This window comes from Siniperca chuatsi, linkage group LG17 (assembly GCF_020085105.1).
Source record: "Siniperca chuatsi isolate FFG_IHB_CAS linkage group LG17, ASM2008510v1, whole genome shotgun sequence".
Lineage (NCBI taxonomy): Eukaryota > Metazoa > Chordata > Actinopteri > Centrarchiformes > Sinipercidae > Siniperca > Siniperca chuatsi.
Genome location: NC_058058.1, coordinates 13,887,036 through 13,910,097, shown reverse-complemented (window position 1 = coordinate 13,910,097; position 23,062 = coordinate 13,887,036). Strand labels below are relative to the sequence as shown.

General features: G+C 41.9%; 1 protein-coding gene across 4 annotated transcripts in view; it reads left to right on the top strand.

Moving 5' to 3' along the window:
* atxn1a (ataxin 1a) overlaps window positions 1-21,771 on the top strand; it is a 98,579-nt gene extending 76,808 nt beyond the window's left edge. For all 4 annotated transcript variants that reach the window (XM_044170706.1, XM_044170703.1, XM_044170705.1 and 1 more), the window contains 2 exons: window positions 7,968-10,339; window positions 14,559-21,771. In XM_044170706.1, coding sequence (XP_044026641.1) covers window positions 8,495-10,339; window positions 14,559-15,164 — 2,451 coding nt within the window. In that variant the 5' untranslated portion in view covers window positions 7,968-8,494 and the 3' untranslated portion in view covers window positions 15,165-21,771. The remainder of the gene's footprint in view (window positions 1-7,967; window positions 10,340-14,558) is intronic.
* The last annotated feature ends 1,291 nt before the right edge of the window (window positions 21,772-23,062 follow it).

Here is a 23,062-nt window from a genome sequence, read left to right as displayed (position 1 = left end):
AGAAGTATAAGCCTGCAGAAACACTGTACTTTCCAGTTGAACTATATTTAGCAGTGAGATAACACATCACGTTGGACTTATCCCTTTGATCATGATTGCGATTATGGCTGGGCAATCATGCACACACACACTGACTAAAATGCAACAGACATATGTATCCCTTGCACACCAGTTTTTATACTACTGTATCATTTATCTAAATGCTTTTGCAGACAAAATAGTGACATGTTGCTTATTGGTGGCAAAACAACACAAAGTTAAAATTTTTGCATGATCATCTAGTATATCATATTCTGAAGTGAAATCCTTAATAAGCAAACATTCATTGTGTGTTTATTGTGTGTAAGTGTGTGACACTAACACACAATAAACACAAGACGCAAGTAAACACATTCTATAACTTGCTGCCCTTTGTGGTTTGCATGTTGTGGTGTTTCACTCATGCTTTGCCTGCGATCGTGGGTGCTGCTAGAAGGTTTAGGCCTCCTGTCACCTCAACAAAAAACAAAAACATTCCGGGTCTCCCATGCAGCTCGGGGCCCCCATTACCGCTCCTGCTCACTGTAAATGTCACTACTGAACCTTGAGTAATAAGTCACTTTTATGTAATGCAATGTATTGGCTCCTCTTAGAATCCTGAGTTGAAATGCTTAGTTGAATGGAGGTTCTTGTTTTAACGGGAGTTTAAGTGAATTTTGTTTATTGAGCGGACATACCTGCATATAATTAGAGAGCATGCTGCTGCTGCTCACAACCAAAGGTGAATGCAGCAGAGTTGATAGCATCAACAAAAACTACAACTGTGTAAACTACAAGAGTTTAATGCTGCATTTATTAAATGGAAAAGTAACGTCATTGTTGCAGTGCATTGTGTGTGATTCAGTCAGAACCATGTCATGTGATGATATCTTATAACATTCTTAAGAATATACTGTATAGAGACCTCCGGGGCAGATACAATAAATTCTTTAAGTGTATGTACTGTATACATATATGTCACTAACTTGAAGAGCATTGTGAAAATTTAGTTACCAAAAGGTATTTTTTAGACTTGTTTGCATTTCATATGCTGTGTTGGCTGTTCAGTGAAGTTTAGGAAGTGTCTCTTTGTGTCTTTGAATGTCTGTTGCTGTTGTAAACATTTTGTAATTGTTGTTGTTACTACTGCAGCACTGGCACACAACTATATATATATATATATATATATATATATATATATATATATATATATATATATATATATATATATATATAGGACTTACAACATCAACAGGACTCTAAGAGACTTCATTGCGAACTCGATGAGGTTGTGGAAAACCACCCTTGAGGCCAATGGCAAGCCACTTGCACAAGTATCCATCAAATGTGGCATATACCAAGGAGATACTCTGTCCCCACTGCTGTTCTGCATAGGACTGAACCCCTCAGCCAAATAATCAACAAGACTGGCTATGGATACCGACTCAGGAACGGGGCCACCATCAGTCACCTCCTCTACATGGATGACATCAAGCTATACGCTAAGAGCGAGCGGGACATCGACTCACTGATCCACACCACCAGGATCTACAGCTCTGACATTGGGATGTCATTCGGGCTTGAGAAGTGCAGTCGAATGGTGACAAAGAGAGGGAAGGTAGTCCACACAGAAGGGGTCTCACTCCCAGAAGGAACAATAGCAGACATTGAGGATGGGTACAAGTACCTTGGAATACCACAGGCAAATGGCAACCTCGAAGAGGCAACAAGGAAGACGGCAACGGGCAAATACCTCCAACGAGTAAGGCAAGTCCTAAGAAGTCAGCTCAATGGCAAGAACAAGGCCCAGGCAATAAACAGCTACGCCCTGCCAGTGATCAGATACCCTGCAGGAATAATAAGGTGGCCAAAGGAAAAGATACAGACCACAGACATTAAGACGCGAAAGCTCCTCACCATGCATGGAGGGTTCCATCCCAAATCCAGCACCCTGAGACTGTACGCTAGCCGTAAGGAAGGCGGCCGTGGACTAGTGAGTGTGAGAGCCACTATCCAGGATGAAACATCCAAGATCCACAAGTACATCCAAGATAAGGCCCCAACAGATGACGTGCTCAGGGAATGTCTCAGGCAATGGGGAACAGAGGAAGACGTGCTGGAGGAAGGACCATCATGGGAGGACAAACCCCTACACGGGATGTACCACCGAACATAACTGAAGTGGCTGATATCAAGAAGTCCTACCAATGGCTTGAGCGGGCTGGATTGAAGGACAGCACAGAGGCACTCATCATGGCTGCACAGGAGCAGGCCCTGAGCACCAGAGCAATAGAGGCCCAGATCTACCACACCAGACAAGACCCAAGGTGTAGGCTGTGCAAAGAGGCCCCTGAGACAATCCAGCACATAACTGCAGGGTGTAAGATGCTGGCAGGAAAAGCATACATGGAGCGCCATAACCAAGTAGCTGGCATAGTGTACAGGAACATCTGCACTGAGTATGGACTGGAAACCCCGAGGTCAAAGTGGGAAACACCTCCAAAGGTGGTAGAGAATGACCGAGTCAAGATCCTGTGGGACTTCCAGATCCAGACTGACAGAATGGTAATGGCGAACCAGCCTGACATCGTGGTGGTTGACAAACAGCAGAGGAAAGCCGTTGTGGTTGACGTGGCGATACCAAGCGATGGCAACATCAGGAAAAAGGAACACGAAAAACTAGAGAAGTACCAAGGGCTCAGAGAAGAGCTGGAGAAGGCCTGGAAGGTGAAGGCAACAGTGGTGCCCGTGGTCATCGGAGCACTCGGGGCAGTGACCCCCAAACTGGAGGAGTGGCTACAGCAGATCCCTGGAAGAACACCAGACATCTCGGTCCAGAAGAGTGCAGCAAAGATACTGCGCAGAACCCTCAAGCTCCCAGGCCTCTGGTAGAGGACCCGAGCTCGAAGGATGAGACCACCCGAGGAGGGTGAAGGACAAAGTTTATAAATTATAGATTGTCATATAAATTAAATGCATCAATTAGAGAGTATAGTTTAATGTGTATTACTGTACCATTAGTGTAATTCTGTCACCCTGCAGGGTTTTAATCACATCAGACAGGATTCAGTTTTCATAAATCAAGATATGTTTTGGGTTTTTTTCAGGTACCACATACAGCTGCAGCACATTCTGGACCCGATTTTATATGTGTGAAATGAAGAAAAAGAAATACAATATGTCTGTGTGTGTGTGTGTGTGTGTGTGTGTGTGTGTGTGCGTGCGTGTGTGTTTGAGTGTGAAAGAAAGAAAGGGTACACACCTCCAATGTTTTGACTGTAGAAGGACAATAGTATAGTGCATTAGTGCTTGAACTATTCAGGTTACTGACGCACACACACACACACACACAGTTTTTTTTCACTGTATCACTTGTGTCCCAGAGAGCACACACACACACGTGCGCGCGCACACACACACACACACACACACACACACACACACACACAGACATATTGTATTTCTTTTTCTTCATTGTGTGTGTGTGTGAGAGAGAGACTAAAGCACATGGAGGACAGACAGCTTGGGTTACAGGTCATCTGATATCAACACCCACACATTCACACACACACACACACGTACACGCTGCAAACTCAGCAAGATTCAGGTGACATAGCTTTTTAGTGAATGTGTGTTTGAGTGTCAGTGAAGCAATACTCTCTCTTTTTCCTATGTAGGTCAGTTGAGCTTGAGTCTCTCCCCTGTTCTCCCATTCCCCACTTCCCTGCCTCTCTTTATCCCTCCCTCAAATCCCTTTGTTGATCCTTAATTTGATCTTCATTTTAGCTGTAGTTTTTTTATGTTCAAAATACCAAAGTTTCCCACTCTGCATGCTGGAAGGGTTAAAAAGGTAGACCTCAGCAGAGTCGGAACTGAGGAGTTTACAGTGAGAATGAGTTTGTTGCTCTACTTTCACCCCTTCTCTCTCACTCTCAGCACCATCTTTTGCTATTTTTTCCTCTCTCTTTTACTCACTCACTAACACTGCAGGATAAATTAGAAGAGAAATGACCCAAGCTTGAAAGTTCAGGTTTTCCCCTTAGGATTATTGTGTGTGTATTTGTGTGTATGTATCTCACCCTCTGTTCCTGCAGTATTTTAGTTAAAGCTGCTCTAATCAAAAACTTTCATGTGAACAATGAATCCACTGAGCACCAAACAGCAGACATACAAGTTGACGACTAACTGGTGAACGTAGTGGAGCATTTAGCTGCTAAAGAGCCAGATACTTCCCTCAGGAGCTGGTACAGACCAAAATAGGGCTAAAAGGAAAGTGAATATTGGTCTTACATTTGCCAGGTGGCTCCTCCAAATAAATGCTAATGTTGCTCCATGTCTGCTGGATGTGTAAAAAGGCAACAGTATGCTAACAAATTTGACAACTTAATAAAGTGATAATACAGTATGTCAGTTTTGTGTTTTCTGCTTGTTTCTGCTGCCCCCAATTGGCAAAAAATATGTTAAGTTCCTATATTCCTATATTGTACAATTTGTTGCAATAGCAATGTTACTGTGATATGTTACTTGCCTTAGCACACACTGTTATTCCAAGCATAAGATGTTCAGCAGCAGCAGTACCATAGCACACTTATTACACATACTGTATGTAACAGCAGTACAATATATCCCATTACACAATGCATATAATATTTCTCCTAGAATTCTCGCAAACCTTTTTCACATGCCAGAGTGAACTGTCAGAAAGGACGTGCCTCGCTCTGAAGATAAAAGCTCTCATAGATGGCAGCATGAACAGATCTGTGGCTGGATGTACAGGCACGGTCGGTGTTTGATGTGACAGCTGATATGAAAAGTCTCTAATCTGAGAGCTCTCAGACACATAATATTAGATTAAGAACATAAAACCATTAGATGGAAGAATGATAATTGAGAATGGATTAATGAAGAAGGAGAGGTGGGCAGGCTGAGGCAGGTGAAGAATCGAGTGTAGGTAGAGTTAAGGAGGGAGAGACAGAGAAGATTGCATCTCAGTGTTAAAACCTCACCGATCAACAGTACCTCTCAGCACACCTCTGAGTCATGCCTGCTTGATTGAACAGATGGTGTGTGTGCTTGAGAAAGTGTGCGTGTGTGTGCTAACTACCATAAAACAAAGCCTGTTTGTTTGTGTGCGGGTGCTCTCGTACTGTATGTGCAGGTGAATTTGCATGTGTGTTTACTCCTACGCCTGTCTCGGAAGTTGTGTTGTAGAAGCACTGCGACACTTCTTAAATCACAGGAATCTGCTGGAGATGCAAGATGATGACACACACACACACACACGTTTGTTTCACTATCCCCGTGGGGGACAGTCATTGATATAATGTTTTCCTTAGCTCCTTGCCCTAACCTTAACCATCACAACCAAATGCCTAACCTTAACCCTTACCCTAACCCTAACCATAACCATAACCATAACCATAACCTAATTGTAACCTGTACCCTAAAACCAAGTCTTAACCCTCAAAAAGCGGTGTCTACCGCTGGGGACCTCAATTTTCCCCATGGGTTAGTGTGCATTCAGATCAAAGTCCCAACCGGGATATAAGAACATGAAACATAAACACATGTATCTATTAATTAGCAATTAGCAGGAATTAGCAAATAAGCCTTAGGATGTGTGGGAGGTGTTGACCCAGTCAATCTGGTTGAATGATTAAATCTTTTGTGGCTTGGCAGCTACAGAGATCAGGTAGTCAGAGCCATCACCAGTACAAGAGGCTGTGTTATAGGGTCTAATGTGAGTACAGTCAGCAACAATTGCAGTCTTACATTCGGTGATGTTATCAAACCAGTTGCCTAAATGGCTGTTACCTGCTTTTATATCATTCTGCTCCACATCTACAGATTCAATTGTTTCCAAATGCACAATAATAAATGCTTCAATCTTGGATAATGATGTCAAGCAAGAGGCTTCCATTGTTATGTCAAGATACTTCAACTACAGTATGAAGAAACTTCCCTGTTGCATGAAACATACCCAGCCCTTGACAATGTAAACTCACTGACTTTGCAAACTCACAACTGAGGAAATACATTGACAAACCTTGTATTGCAATCAGCGTGTTGTTGCTGTAACAACAGCTATGCTAGCTGTGCATTTTTAGTGCAAGTTTGTAGTGTGTTAGTCAACTGATACTCTGCCCACTTTCAAGTGTGCAAATGTGAAGTCTTTAAGTTGGACAAACACTTGAGCCAGTGTATGTGCTTCTGTGCACTAGTTGGTGAAAGAGTGTGTGTGTGTTTTTGTGTAAACTTGTGTTGTGTGTCAGGAAAAGAACATGTGTCAGCATAATTGAATATGCCCAGGTGTCAGTGTTTGAGTAAGCAAGATGGTATATGCCTGGTTGTGTGTGGGTGTGTGGGTGGGTGCATGTGCTTGAAATGCTTGTACATAATTTATGAGGTTCGCACCAAGCTTTCCATCTTTTGCAGCAGGGGGTCCTCGCTAACAGATGGCACACACATGTGGTACACACTTACAAATACTTTATTGAGTACGGCACAGACTTGTTATCAGAGGTCCAAGTACAGCAGGTGCTGGAAACTTCTTGGAATTGTTTAGATTATTATTATTAGGGGTGCAAGCTTCTGGAAATCCTTAGGAACTGCTTGGATTATTATTATTTTTATTCTGCTCCAATTCTTTTGCTGACCCACTGTTGTAATGTAAACCACATAACCACCTGGTGGCACTACAACAACTAACTTTACTATGCAATCTAGAAGCACAAGTTTTCCTTGTAGCCATTGTACAAAATTTTTCATTCTTTGTAACTTTGTGGAAAGCCTTTTTTACTTCTACAAACGTAGTTCAATCATCAGAAAATTTGGCACTTAGCAGTGTCCCAAATACAAATTACTGAACGGATTTTTGACACCGCCAACTGTTTGGCCACAGTTTATAGTTATTTAATTTTATTTTTGTGTATGTGCTGCCTATTTTATATAAACTGCCATTACGCATGAATGAATTGTGGTGAAGTAATCAAATTTAATGCACATTTTTACACACAAGCTTTTAGTTCCCCCCATTGGCTAATCGCATTACATTTGTCATCTTATGTTTTTTAGTTATTAGTTGACCTCCTGAATTTCTTGTTGCAGGGCATCATTTTGTCACCTCATGTTTCCTGCAGAACATTCTAGTTCCCTTTAAACACTGTTCGTTTTTGGAGAGTGGTTTTGCGCATGTTACAGAGCGTCTGGTTTTTGTTTTGGAGCTGGAGTTTGTTGATGCAGTGTGTTATTTTGCTGGCTCATGGCCTTGTCGACCTTCATAGCAGTAAACGTATCGCTCAATAGTTTCTCTTCTTGGAGCCTTTTGTTGTGCTCCTGAATCTCTTGGTGCAGCGCATCATATGGTGTTCCCCTATGCCTTGTTTTTCATTGTCATGTGCTGTTTTTGCTGGAACCATGTGTTGGTCTCCATCTCCCGGTCCTTGAATTGGATTTGCACCTGGTTGCAAAACATGATCAAGTGTAGTTTAAGTTGCTATATTGTGATAAATAAATGGTTATAAACAAATAGTCAAAAGTTTAGATTTACATTTACGCTGTAAACTTAAAAAGAACTTTTACTATAACCAGCAGTCAGTAACAAATAATTTTTCATTTTTTTGTTTTGCTTCAGAGTATATATCAGCAGTGCTTCTTTGTGGCACTGCACCCTAGAAGACCAGGGATACTTACTGTAAGATGCAGTACAGATGGGTAACTTGCAGTGTGTCAGCTTATTTTATTTTCATTGAAAAAATATTAGCTGGTGCATGTGTGCAGTGTTAGAAGGTAGGAATTTTGAGAATAGTCCTGTCATTATGATTTCTGTAGGTGAAAATGAACTTCACACATGCAAAAATATAAGGCCTCAAATTTGTATGCATTTACCTATTCATCTGTTTGAGATCCACACTTTTTCCTAACAGTCTGCCTATCTCTCTCTTCCACAGGATTGTGCTGCGTGCCGGCGGGCTTGCTTTTGCAGGGAAATGATTCCGCATGAAGTGCGACGCACTCGGCCCCCCGTCGTCCTCGGCGGCAGCAGCAGGTGTGACGTCGTGACACTCTCCCCTACCACACTGAGCTCATACTTCAGCCGCTAAAGACCCCTGGACCAAACAGACCGCCCTACCCCTCCCCTCTAACCACCCCTCCAAATCTTCATCTCCATCTTTAATCCGTACTCACCTGCTTGTTAGGGCCTGGATTGTCTTTGTTATCAAGAAAAAGACCTGATTCAACAGCCTTGGGTGAGTTGGATAGAGAGGGAAATAGAGAAAAGATTGGGAAAGTTAATTCATAGCTTAATTCATAGCTTATTAAAGTGAGACACGGGACAGATCATCAAAAGTGAGAAAAAGAAACAGGAAAGTATAAAACAAAGTCAGAGAGAGAGAGAACAAAAAAGAAAGAAAAAGCTATAGTCCAAAAGTTAAGGAAAGATAACGCAAGTTGAGGGACGTGAGGCGAAGTCAGCATGAAGTCCAACCAGGAACGCAGTAATGAATGTCTGCCCCCAAAGAAGAGAGAGATCCCCTCAAGCACATTACCATCTGAAAATCGCTCACCCACCATACCACCTGCCAGTGACAGCCAGCGCACAGAGAACATGGCTTGGCTTGCCAGTGTGGCTGGTGGGAATGAGAGTGCCGTGGGTGGGCACCGTAGCTCCAGTCAGTCTGAGGGGCCCCCGTATAAATCCCTCTTCTCCACATCAGACTCTTCATCCTCCTCTTCCTCACTGAGGCTAGTCTCATCTCTTCCTACAGTGTATACGTCCCCCCTGTCACAGTCCACAGTTGGAGGAACTGTCCATTACACCCAACTGCCTCCCAACCTGCAGTTTATAGCCTCACCCTACACTGCCCCATACACAGGCTACATCTCTCCTCATCTGCTTCCACCTCCTCCTCCACCTCCCCCCCTCTCCTCCTCCTCCTCTTTTGTTGCACAGAGACCCTCACACACAGAGACAGTCTCTGCTCCTTCACAGGCCTCCAAACATGACCAGCAGAGAGTGTCCACGGGGCGCACCTCCATGCCTCCTCCTTCTACAGACCCCGCCCCTCACCATGTTCAATTGTCAACCTCCCCACGGACTGTGCCGTCGCCTCATCACCAAGGAGGCATTCACCTTCCTCCCCAGTCACTGCACCACCACCATACTTTGGGACATGGGATGTCCCAGGTTGTGGTGCAGTATGTGGATGGACCCAACAGGAAAGAGGAAGGTGGCTCCAGACACAGAGAGCTCCACAATGGAGAGCTGGAAAGGGGCCGGCGGTTCCCTGAGTCTAGCCTCTCCAAGCCAGGGAGCAAATCACGGGACGCCACTTCTTCTGTGTCCTCCTATGAGGCCCGCCAGCTGGTTCTGCCATCAGACTATTCTACTCGTGATCCCTCAGGGCTGAGAACCTCTTTCATGCTAATGCCCAACAGCCATGGGGACCACCAGCTGGTACCACCCAGAGCCAGCCCTGAGAAGCTGACAACCTCTGCCCCCACACACCTGGAGAAAGGTGGCATCATCCTGGGCCAGCCTGTCAATCGCACATCCACATCCTCTAATACCACCTCCTCTTTCACTTTTCCACCCCCATTAAGTGTCGACAGCCTGAAAGCTGCTGTCAGCACGCTGTCGCCCCAGACCGTTATCCAGACCACCCACAACGCTACAGAGTCAATGTCAATGGGGCTCCCTGCCACCAGTATCTACCCTCAGCCACCTATCATTGGTTACATCGCAGGCGGCAGTGGGAGCCAGCATACACCAATCAGCTACCACACCAGCCTACAACAACACTTACTCATTCCTGGCGCCCAGCCAGTCATTATCCCTGTTAGTGGAGGTGGAGTCACCACATTGGAACCTATAACCTCCCACATAACATCATCTACTCAAGCCGCACCATTTCCTACCACACTCCCACACACATACATTGCTGCCACTGCCCCCAAAGGAGAAACTCTGGAAACCCCCAGCGGCTCGTATCACCAGGCCACTTCAGGTGCAGTGGTCCAAGCCCAGCTTCATCTCCCCATTGTTCCGCCGGGGCTGGTTGCTTCTTCTGCTCCTCCTCCATCATCCAGTACGGTGGTGCCCCCCTCACTCCCCCCATATTTCATCAAGGGCTCCATCATCCAGCTGGCCGATGGGGAACTAAAACGAGTGGAGGACCTGAAGACAGAAGATTTCATCCAGAGTGCCGAGATCAGCAGTGAGCTGAAGATCGACTCATCCACAGTGGAACGCATTGAAGGGAGCCACACCTCACCCAACTTTGCTGTGGTTCAGTTCTCTGTTGGTGAGCACCGTGCACAGGTGAGAGACAGGGAGAAACCTTTATTATAGGAATAGTTCAACATTTAGGGAAACACACTTTTCCACTCTGTCACGAGAGTTAGATTGATATCACTCAATCTGTATGTGCATTAACAATGGAGCCAGGAGTCAATTAGATTAGTTTAGCATATACAGCAGAGCCTGGAGAGAGCCTGGCTCTCTATTTCTCCAGAGAAATACTGCTACTAGCTTCTCTGAAGCTCACAAATCTCACTAATTAACAATGTTTAATCTTATTTGTTCAAATTGTACACAATTTGAAATGTAAAAACAACAAATTGTGGTTTAACAGGGGTTTACGTGCTGAAACTATTGTGCAGTGAATTCATGGAGAACTTTGTTTACAGATTAGTGATATAACATGTTACTTATTAAGCTTTAGAGGTGCTAGTAGCTAGTAGTAGTAGTGAATTTCACAAGTTTGGAGCCTAGCTGTTTCCCCCTGCTTCCAATATTTATGCTAAGCTAAGCTAATTGACTGTCAGTGCTGTCTCCATTGTTAATGCACAGACATGAGATTGACATCGATCTTCTCATCTAACTCTGCAAGAAAGTGAAACTATTCCTTTAATGCTTGTTCTTGGTGTGATTTTACAAAGCATAATAACAGTTTTGTTATGGTATTTTCTATCAGGACCCATCATTATGACAAGTGCTGAAACCTTAAGTTGATTTAAAAGATCAGTGGAACAACAGAAAATTAACTGACTACAATTTTCATAATTGATTCATTGTTTAACTCTTCTATCAAGTCCTATACTTATGTTTTGAAAAACCTAAGTTCGATGCAGCGCCAAGCTAATTGCCCAGTTTGCCTCTGTGAGTATGAAAGACAACTTTTAACAAGATCTCTAAGAAGGCTTTTATGTAAACTCAGCTGATGTTATTAATGTTGAATGACGAGTGTCTAGCTCCAACCTTATTATTGACTCTATTATCGTGAAACTCACAGGACTCTGCTATTCCCTCTGTAATTAGGTTCAATATACTAGGCTGGCACTCATGTAACAAACATGTTCTGATTACGAGCTTCAGAGAAGTTCAAAGAGTTGAGTGTTGAAATCTACTCAAGTATTCAGTAAAGCCAGGAACATGAATGCACTGATACAGTACCACATTGCTACTGCTGCATGTAATACTTTGCATGTTTGAAGCCCAAAAATTACAATTCTTTAGTATGTTTTCTTATATGTGACTTAAGTTTGTCCTTGTAGAACCTAAAGTAAGTACCTAAAGTACTGATCTAAAATTAGTCTTAGGTTACGTGCTTTACTTCCAGATAACGTTTTGTACTCTGAAAGGGTCGATGGGTCACATAGAACTGTCATTCTTTTATAACTTAGATCTCTCAGTAATCTCTTAACATCTAATACTACGGCACAATTTATCTTTCTATTTGCTGTCTCTGGTTCTCCCTAACTCCTTTAAACACACTTGCACACACTCACATACACACATTCACCCTTCTCACTGTCTTTAAGGGCATGCGTTAAAGCCAGTTAATCTATTTCATCTGTCCATGCTGTGACTCGTCCACCCACACAGCACATCTCTAACCATCTCTCCCGCCCCCGGCTGCTCTTTGATACTGTACCCCACAAAAGCTGACGATCTTTCAAAGACTTATCTTTCTCTCTTGTACTCCATCAGTGGCTCGTCTTACTTTTTTTTATTTTTGAGAGGTGGTTGCAGCTTTGAGTCCACACTCAGAGGACTTACTCTGAGAAGTCAAAAATTATATAATACGGGAGGGAAAATATTGGCTGACGTTTGCTTTGAGAGGGTGTTTGATACATCTTACACTTGTATCGTTCTTGACATTGTACTCTTTCACACTCACTTCCTCACTCCTCTTCTTGTTCAACCCACCCTCCCTTTGTAAACTCGCCTTTTCATCTCCATCTTGGTAACTTCCTCCACTCCCACCCTCTCATTCTCTCTACAATATTTCAGATCTTCACTTCATCTTCTTTCTCCTCAGGTTTGTTTTCTCCCCTGCTCTACCCATCATATGTCAAAGACTCCTCTGTTTCTATCTTGTCATCTCTTCATTCTGTCATACATACAAATGATAATGCAGACCCCAACCATTGCTATAAGTACAGAGTTTAATCCAGAATCCCGACAGAAAAACATTAATACTTTTACTTAACTATGTTCCATCCTCTTCATTGATTTTGTGTAATGGACCACAAGGCTTAATTTTTGTTTGATATTGTTCTTTCAATAAATCTGTTGTCCCTTTGGTCATGAAGACATTGCTTCCTTGTGAATGTTTCTGAATCCAGTTGTGCCCCTAACAAACTAATCAGAGTTAGTACATAATTGTCTTGTTGATTTTAAGGACTGCATGTTCCAAAACTTCTTTCATTCAACAAATTTAGTCCTTGTGTCCTTGTAGTTTTTGACAAGCAGCATCTCTCTGTCCTTGTTTGTAAAACAATTGCCAAAAATACACTTTTGTGTATTTGAGATGAGAAATTCTGTATATTTTGTGGAGCTCAGTTGGAAGAACGTGACATCACATGCTTATACCATATACAGTGGTGTGAAAAAGTGTTTGCTCTTTCTGATTTCTTATTTTTTGCATATTTGTCACACTTAAATGTTTCAGATCATCAAACAAATTTAAATATTTGTCAAAGATAACACAAGTAAACACAAAATGCAGTTTTTAAATGAAGGTTGTAATTATTAAGGGAAAACAAAATCCAAACCTACATGGCCCTGTGTGAAATAGTGATTGCCCCCTAAACCTAATAACTGGTTGGGCCACCCTTAGCAGCAACAACTGCAATCAAGCATTTGTGATAACTTGCAATGAGTCTTTTACAGCGCTGTGGAGGAATTTTGGCCCACTCATCTTTGCAGAATTGTTGTAATTCAGCCACATTGGAGGGTTTTCGAGCACTGCCTTTTTAAGGTCATGCCACAACATCTCAATAGGATTCAGGTCAGGACTTTGACTAGGTCACTCCAAAGTCTTCATTTTATTCTTCTTCAGCCATTCAGAGGTGGACTTGCTGGTGTGTTTTGGATCATTGTCCTGCTGCAGAACCCAAGTTTGCTTCAGCTTGAGGTCACGAACAGATGACCGGACATTCTCCTTCAGGAGTTTTTGGTAGACAGCAGAATTCATGGTTCCATTTATAACGGCAAGTCTTCCAGGTCCTGAAGCAGCAATTCACCACTGTTCCATGTTTTCGCCATTTGTGGATAATGGCTCTCACTGTGGTTCGCTGGAGTCCCAAAGCTTTAGAAATGGCTTTATAACCTTTTCCAGACTGATAGATCTCAATTACTTTCTTCTCATTTGGTCCTGAATTTCTTTGGATCTCGGCATGATGTCTAGCTTTTGAAGATCTTTGTCAGGCAGGTCCTATTTAAGTGATTTCTTGATTGAGAACAGGTGTGGCAGTAATCAGGCCTGGGTGTGGCTAGAGAAATTTAACTCAGGTGTGATAAACCACAGTTATGTTTTAACAGGTGGGGGCAATCACTTTTTCATACAGGGCCATGTAGGTTTGGATTTTGTTTTCCCTTAATAATAACAACCTTCATTTAAAAACTGCATTTTGTGTTTACTTGTGTTATCTTTGACTAATATTTAAATTTGTTTGATGATCTGAAACATTTAAGTGTGACAAACATGAAAAAAAGAAATCAGGAAGGGGGCAAACACTTTTTCACACCACTGTACCTGCAACATCTTCAATTTGATTCCAGCTCTGTCGCATCATATAGCCTACCCCTCTCTCTCCCCATGTTTCCTGTCTACCTCAAACACTCTCCCTGTCCAATAAAGGCCAGCAAAATAATCTTTAAAAAAAAGATTAGCAAATTTAAAAAAAAGATTTAGCAATATTTGAATCAGAGTGTGATGATAGTTGGTGGATTATTACTGTTAACCAAATCTGATCAAACCATACCCATACAGTCCTGATGAAGCAGATTAGCCAAGTTTTTTAATATTGTACTTTTAATAGATAATACCTAATGATATTTTATTCTTATAATTTCAAGCTCATTGTTGCTTCTTTGTCATTTAATATTTAATGTTCTGGAAAAATGGGATGGATTTGAAACCAAGTTTTTTTTGGACTTTAAAGCACAGATGGACAAGACGAGCTTACAGACAAGGTTTTGTATTAAAGTGTCTTTGTATTGATGTGTCTTTCCACCATTCCCTCTCCTCTAGGTGAGTGTTGAGGTCTTGGTGGAGTACCCTTTCTTCGTCTTTGGCCAAGGCTGGTCTTCATGCTGCCCTGACCGAACCACCCAGCTTCTGGAGCTGCCTTGCACCAAGCTGTCTGTGGGTGATGTTTGTATTTCACTCACCCTCAAGAATCTGAGGAACGGATCATTGAAGAAGACTCAGCCCCTGGAGCTGGCCACTCCTACCTCTGTCCCAGCCTCCAGCCATGGGCACCTCAAACCCCACAGAGCTGTCTCAGACGCTCCCCAAAGCTGCAGTGGAGGAGGCTCCAGGCACAGCGAGCGGGAGAATGGCATCAGCCAACAAGGGAAGGGTGGAAATGGGAATGGGAGTGGAGGGTGTACCAATGTGGAAAATGGGGATCTCATGTTTGGGGAAAGAGGGTCAGTTTCTAAAGGTCAGGTTGCCAGCAGTGCAGAAGCTGGCTCCAGTAAGCCATCAAGAGGCAGGAAACGGAGATGGTCTGCCCCTGAAGGTCGAAAAGTAGAAAAATCAGAGGAGGAGCCACCCTTGACCCTGCCCAAACCCTCTTTCATCCCTCATGAGGTGAAAGTCAGCATTGAGGGAAGGTCGAATATTGGCAAGTGAAGGCTAGCAGGACTGTTAAATAACCATTGGGATTTGGAAAAAAAACATAAAAGGATTCTACAAAAAAAACATGAATGCCCACATTAATGTTTCATTTGTCTTGGTTTTAAAGTTTTGTTTTCTGTTTTTATTTTTCTATCTTGAATACTGTACTGTAGAGGTAAATTTACCCTACATGGTATCACCTTACATCAAGTCCTTGTAGTTTATAACACATTTTTTATAGATGGATTTGATATCACACAAGCAATCGGTGCCGTTTTGGTGGTTTTAATGAGATTACTTATGGTGAGGGATTTGACAAGCGTGCTAAATGTTTATTGGTGGCTGTGCGGCACACAGGAGCAATGCTTGATGGCTCTTCTTGGCTGGCTACACATTACGCATTATGTAAATTTCAAATTGAATTAGCTCACAGTTAGCTTCTTGAGAGTGATTTCAGTCCCTGTGCACTGCTAGCGAGGCTGCCTGGATGATCCCACCACCTCTCACGCCAGTGGTTTTACACTGGGCCACAGGAGTGATGTAACATCAGCTGATCCTGAGCATGAAGGATTTGTGGGTAAATCATGAAATGTTTCATTTTCTAAATCAGAGAGGGAGTTGTAATTATTCAGTGTCATCAGGGTGTGCCAGACCTGACCAGTGATGTCATCAGGTGGTGCCAGTGTGCCACACAATAAAGGGGGAACAACACTTACTCTGTTCAGTTTGGTGACAGTGGAGTCTTGACTATCATCTTGAGCATTTTAATTTTAAAAAAAATTTCTTAAGCCCCTCGTCTTCTATCTCACCAGATAGTTGTTTTCAAGGATTGTCAAAAACTTTTTATCAGGAGTCATTTAGTCCTAGACTGAACCTAGGTGGGTCAATGTTAATGTATAAATGTGAGATACCCTAACCTAATACATACAAGTGCAAACACACTGGGTTGGCGAACTTCACTTTAAGAAAATGTTAAGAGGAAGACTTCACACAATCCTCATCGTTTTTTGATGAATTTCTTTTTAATTTTTTAATCGAGAAAGGCTGTGTGAGCGGAACCGAGAGAATCTGCATGTCAGTTCTGAGAGGGTCAAGATGTTTCAAAGCACTTAACACACCTGTCACACTCACCATACAGCCGACAAATTTTTGTTGTCTCTTTATTTACGCAGTACTGTATGTTGTATGTTTTTAGATTTTTTTATTTAGACAAGGGTAGAAAGTAGCAACAGCACTTTGGAAAGGTGAAGCTTTTGGAAAACTGAAGGGGTTGTTTGGTAACGGGGGAGCGGATGTGTCATTGGATCACAAAGAAAGGGATGATTGTGACAGGTTTTGGAGAAAATTCCAGTCAGTAGATGGGTTAGAGAAAAATGTATGGTGACAAAAGGAATTAGAAATACGGTGGTTTTCCGCATGTGCGCTTGTACAGCCAGCTATCCATGCAAAAGCTAGGGGAAAGTATTGGAATGTGTTTTGAAAGTTTGGGATCTGGCGAGGAAAAGGCTTTGAATTATCCCAGTGATGTTCTGTTCTAGACTGAGAGCACTGATTAGAAGATCACGCCACAGAATTTTGAAGGGTGTCATATACTTGTTATTTTTATGTGTGTGTGTGCTAGAGTGTGCATGATGCTGGTATGTGTCCATACACACTCACATGCTTACACAAACACAAAACAGTACAGACCATCCCTGAAACTCAATGACCTATAATATGTACTGTATTTGTTGGTAAGCATTTAGATGAATGCAGATATTGTCCCTCCTGCAAAGACACTAGTTGACTGACATTGGATTAATGCACACTGCCAACAGTACAGTTGTACAGAAAGTGCTTTGTGGTGTGTTTGTGTATGTGTGTGAGTTTGTTTATGAGTGTATGTATACTGTGTATAGTAAAAGGATATAGTCATTGGATATATAGACAGTGCTAAATGTCCAGTGTTTCTACTTGGAGTCGTACTTAAGAGAATCTTGCAATTTGCACATCAGGAGGAGGGAGAAAGGTGGAGACATAATTTTTAATGGCCCTGTCCTGAAACGAGCCCTAGACCATGTAAAACACTGGAGGAGACCAGGGTTTTTGTTCCTCAACAGGCACTTGTCACATTGTAGAGGAAAAGTTTCTACATCAACGCAGTTAAGGTCAAATTACATTTGAGTTTTTACGACCATAACCATAGCTGTAAAACATAATTTTAACATGTGCCTGCCTACTGAATTTACTGACCTTAGTTAAAGATATACCATTTGTAGTGTGTCTGAAGGAAAATTTATACTTTTTGTCCACTTTTCCTGCTGTTGAAACCATGGTGTAGGGACTAGGGTTCAGTTTTGAACTCGGTTTGTGCTTTCAGCCAGCTGAAACCCTATTTTCCTAAGATGTAGCAGTTACCTCAACAGATGTGCTTGCTTGGTTGTCCCAACATTTAGAGCTTTTTAAGCAAAGCTTTGTAAGTTGAACATCCTCACAGGCTCTTTCTTGCATATGAAAGCCCAAATTCTGTTCTTTTTCTGAGCTTGGTTTTTGAGGTGAAATGTGAAGTGTGTACCACCTGATGATTCTTTGATTATACTGCATATAAAAAGGTTTAGTCTCCAAATGCGCAGATGTTTTATATTTAAATTTTGACATAAATGAAAAACAAAATGAAATTGGCAGTTATTAAATCTATGATGGTGGACACATGTGGTCTGGGATTCAGTATGTTCTGATTGTATGGTGCCATTAAATGTTTCTCTCATGCTGCATGTAACAATACAGTATGATCATGCACAATAGTTTGATTATCATGTACAGGTTGCTGGCATAATGGTGTTGGTAGGTGGAGAAGAAGTGGCTTCCTGCAGGCATATCTGTTGAGCTTTCTACTCAGCCTCTGTATTTAGGTGTTGTTATATGGCAGAGATATTTTTTCGTTGGCAGCATCGTCGGGTGCCTCCAAGAGGTGGATCAGTCGTATTTCCATCCAACTGATTATATAGGTTTAGCTGTGTGGGGCAATGCTGTTTCAGGTGGTGGGAGTTTACCAGGGTGATGGCAGGAGGGATGTGTGCTCAGATGGATGAGGAATGGATGGATAGGTGGTTGAGTAAATGGGCAGATGGATTGTGATGGTGATGGTGAGTGAATGAGTAGACCCCTTATGAGATTTGAAAATGATTTATTTTTTATAATAAAACAGGGTTTCTCAGATCAACACCATCACATTAGTGCATTTTCATTTCTTCCTTTTCCTACTGAAACATCATGATCATTTGTAGTAGAAATAGTAGTGTGTGTGTGTGTGTGTGTGCATGTTTTGCAATTTCTGTGTGTGCGTGGCTGTGTGTTTTGTAAATGTATGACCATGTACTTTATTTTTTGTCCAACCCCAACAAATGAAAAAGCAGAACCACAACATCTAAACGAACCTTTCAGCCACTCAGACCATCACAACCTTTACAGTCAGTCAGGTTAAAAACAAAAACATTTTTAACCAAAGCCATATGATGCTTTGGTTACTTTGGAAAGCAATAGTACAACAATATTGAGGCACTCTCCTCATGTATGAGTGGAACACACACACACACACACACACACACACAGTGTCATTCCACTCTAACTCTCTGCAATAAACATTAAATAATAATCCTCTAGCATTGCAACCAAAGCAACTCCTTTCTTCCCATAGAGAAAATACAATCTTGTCATATACTGGAAAATGTTTTTAAATGCTAATATACCTGAACAGGACTCACTTCAGTTAACACTATTCCCCTTACCATAAAGTACATTTAAATCTTTAGAAATTGCAGTCGCAACACTAGTTGCTAGTTTTTCAGGGAAGTGTCTCATATATGCAGTAACTGAACATAACCCCTAAAACCTCCACTGTCTCAGCTGGTCATAAACTCTGTTGTCATGCAGGTGAGCATATATCACATGCACCTGAAATAACCAGCAGACATTTTGACTCCGCCCAGGTCTGCCTCTTGCCATGACTCCCGTAATGACCTCGTTAACTTTGTTTCAGGTACCCAATGATAGCCAGCCAGCCTCACAAGCACCTCCTCCTGAGGCAAAGCAATCGATTAACCCTCAACAACCGTTAGCTACCTTTCAGTGTGGCCTGGCCTGGATATAGCAGGGCTGGGCTGGACTGCCTGTTCCCCCTCGTAACATCATCTTTTGATATTCGGTCTCCTTTTCACTACTAGCTTATACAGGTCATTGTGTTTATACTTCAGTGGAAATGCATGCTTAATAACAGACTGCGAAACAAAGCAATCTGAAATGTAGACACATTGTGAATGCAGGAGAGGGAACTGCACATCATGGCAAGGTTTCAACATTTTTTGAGGGTTTGGTGTAGTTTTAATTTTAAGATAATCCCAAGTTTAACCTTTTTATCCCCTTGAAATGTACCACAATGTGCAATACTTAACATTCTGCCCCCCACCCCCATTGTTGTGCCAAGTGTATGTAGCATAGTCCTACTCCAGTGTCTCATCCTTGTTAATGGCTTGTGTATTTTACTGTCTGTTGATGTGTGTGTCACATCTGTAAAACAAGAGTCAGGATGTTTGTGAAGAGAAACAAAACCAATGGAGAGTTTGTCTGTACTTCTCTTTCCCTTTTGTCCTTGCGGCCTTCCTAAATTTGAGTGTGTGAGAGATTGTCATGTGTCACCATATGTCATGTGTGTAGCATGTGTGCTTATGTACACTTGGTGTTCAAATGTGTGTGAGCGCGTTAGGGTTGTGTGTGTGTGTGTGTGTGTGTGTGTGTGTGTGTGTGTGTGTGTGTGTGTGTGTGTGTGTGTGTGTGTGTGTGTGTAACGGAGTGTTTTCTCCTCTAATTGTCTGTGAGATCATAAACCCTGATCCTCGACGGTTCGCGGTGAGACCCACAGAAAAAAAAGAAACCTCATTGTTAGTGGGGACCACTTTTTGTAAAAAAGACAGAGAAAAAAAGAAGAAAAAAAACCAACAACCAACCAACAGAGATGCACATGTAAGTAGATGTAAAAGACTTGATAATGTTTCAGCACTTTCTAATCCTAGGATGGGCTTGGTCTAACCCCTCTGTCTCAGACCGATACCTTCCCTAGGGGTAACATTCATTCAAAACAGACAGAGAGAATGAGAATGAAAAATAAGGGGGGTGAGTAAGGACGAAAAAGAGAGATGGCTCAGTTTAAGTTTTTGCACATCACCTAGCCGTAACCTTGTGTTGATCTGTCTGTGCTCCATCTCGCTTGGCGCCCGGCGCGTTCTTGGGTCCAACGGGCCGAGGTGTTAGGTGGTTCCTTGGTTCTTTTCTACTAGGAAAACCTTTTCTCATGGAATGCATCCCTTCTTTTGTTGTGTTTGTTTGGAATCTTTTCCACCCTACACCAGCCAGGCTGCGCCGTCAATTAGGTTTTGTTTTGTTCACATTTTGAGTTCTAATTTGGCGGATATGTTTGTAAGGAGTTCAGCACAGCTTGGTTTGGTTGTGTGGTGTGAAAACGGTGCGTACAAACCTTTGCTTTGTTTGCATTATCTTTGGTGCAGGAGCTTTTTCTGTGTTTTTGGTCTCCTTGTAGCACTCAATATAATGTCAGGGGACTTAAAACTATGTAGAGAATGTGTCATTGTTGAGTTTTTATGACAAGCTTCCTCACTGGAGGAACACTGCTAAAGTCGTCTTTTTAAAAAAAAAATTGGCTTCTTGCACAATTTTACAAATAAAATGAATGTTGGTGTGTGAGCTTTGACTTTTCGATCAGAAAAAAAGGCATGTGTGCTCTTTGTTTCTTGATGTTTGTACTTTCATTTTGCAAAAAGGATGTGTTTTTGGCACTTTGTTGTGTTTTAAAAGTGAACAGAATTCGATCAGGATTCCTTTTTGTTTTCTTTTTTTGTATGACGTCGTCAATGTCCATAGCGCTGGATAACCAACTCAGGCAGAAAGAAAAAAAAAATTGTAGAGGCCCACTTAACAGTTTAGTTTCACCCCAATCACTTTACATAGTGGGCTGTTTCATATGAGTTATAAGATATGTAAATTTATTACATATAATTTGATATGATTAACAAATGTCATTATTGACAATTAACTATGAATTATTATTATTATGATATTATGTGTATTATGCTGGAGATGGCTTGGATTACTCTTCAGTGTACTGAACGTCTTTATTCTGCCTCTGTGCAAGGCGACAAACACAGCAGGGGACAGGCTGTATGGTTCGTGACCTCTGACCCTGCCACAGAGGGGGGTGGAGCTTATCTGTCAGCTGTGGCGCATTTGATTCCTCCCCCTGTTCTGAACACTCAGCCCTGAGGCTAGCAACCAGTCTGTCTAGATGTTTCTCTGCTAACCTGTGACACCAAGTACAGAACTGAAACTTTTTGGCCCATGAGACGGTGGCAGAGAACCAGACATCAGCACAGACCTGCACGGACAGTCTGGCCTGCAGGGGGCCACAGCAGTTCCCAGACAACTTGTTTGTACTATATTGTACTCACCAAGTCCCTGTGTCTCACCACCCCTTTCCTCTATAGCAATGGAGAAACCCTGTTGGTGTATGTATTTGACATCTGTACAAATGCACCTCTTTGAAAAAGAAAATGAAACCTTGACATATCTGGAATAAATGGGTGACTTGTGTCTTTATTTAAATACCAACACTAGCACACACAAACACTGCATTTAATACCTTATCTGTCATTAGCTATGACATTTTCCCTCCATTGATTTGGCTTAGTGCTGAAATGGAGCAGAAAACATCCTCCTCTGGTATACAATAGGTTCTATGACATCCCCACTACCTACAACAGTCAAGTCACCAATTGTAAAATGTCAAACATCAAACATCTCTCACAGGAGATCTATGTTGCACTTCAGATAATTACCCTGTCCCGGTTGTCTTTGACAGTTTTGCTCCGCTGTCCACTCATGTATGTTACACAAATAAAAACAGAGGAAATAATACTTAAATGCACTTTACTGTACCAAAGCCATTGTCATTGTAAAGGGCAGAATAGTAAAATAATGAAGATCCTGCAGATATTCTAAATAAGAAGTATTAATCTCAAATCTCAAAAGAGAAGTACATTGGAGTTAAAGCATGAATTAAACAGCAGAATAGACATTTGGTGACAAAATATATCTCCTGGCCTCCTTGGTGGTCACTTGAGTGCAAGAAAGCACATCTGTGTTCTTTACTCCAAGAAGACCCCCAAAACATATAGATTCTATCATTTTCTGGCTCCATTTTGCAGTACAGTAAAAAAAAAAAAAAGATGTGGGTTTTGACCGTTCTTTTATGACAGTTTGATGTGTGAAATTTGTCAATACTGCTCCTAAGGCTGATATTATGTCCAAAGGCAAAACATGTTTCTTAAATGTAATGTAATTGATGGGACAGAATAGTCCCAATTGTTTGCCCTACATAGAGGTCATGGTGCAGAGTCAGCTAGAGCTGCACCCCCCTTGTTTTAATATCTTACCTATTGACACTTGTTGCTAGGTAACCACTAATACAACAACTCCTATGACAGAAGATATTTGCTGACTCTCAAATTGTTTATGTTAAGTTTAATCCATTCTCAGTATGCCTATATCATGGCTTGTTATAATACACATCACCAGCTCTCACTGAAAGGAAGTGGGAAAGGAATGGTCTTAACTCCAAGTTAGTTGTCTTAGATAGATAGCAACTTTGTCCTGCATTGTCCCAAAATCCTGACATTTAAGAAAGTTTTAATAGAAAACCTCTAAACCAAACAAATATGCAGTTTCTTGTCCAGAAAGAGGAATTACACTGATCATTCTCTGATCATTTGGGTCTTGCAGTAACAGTGAAACTGTTTAAGTGCTCTGATTTTAGAATTTTCATTTAAGTGTTTAATTGTGGCAACTCTTCAACACAGTAGAAGCCA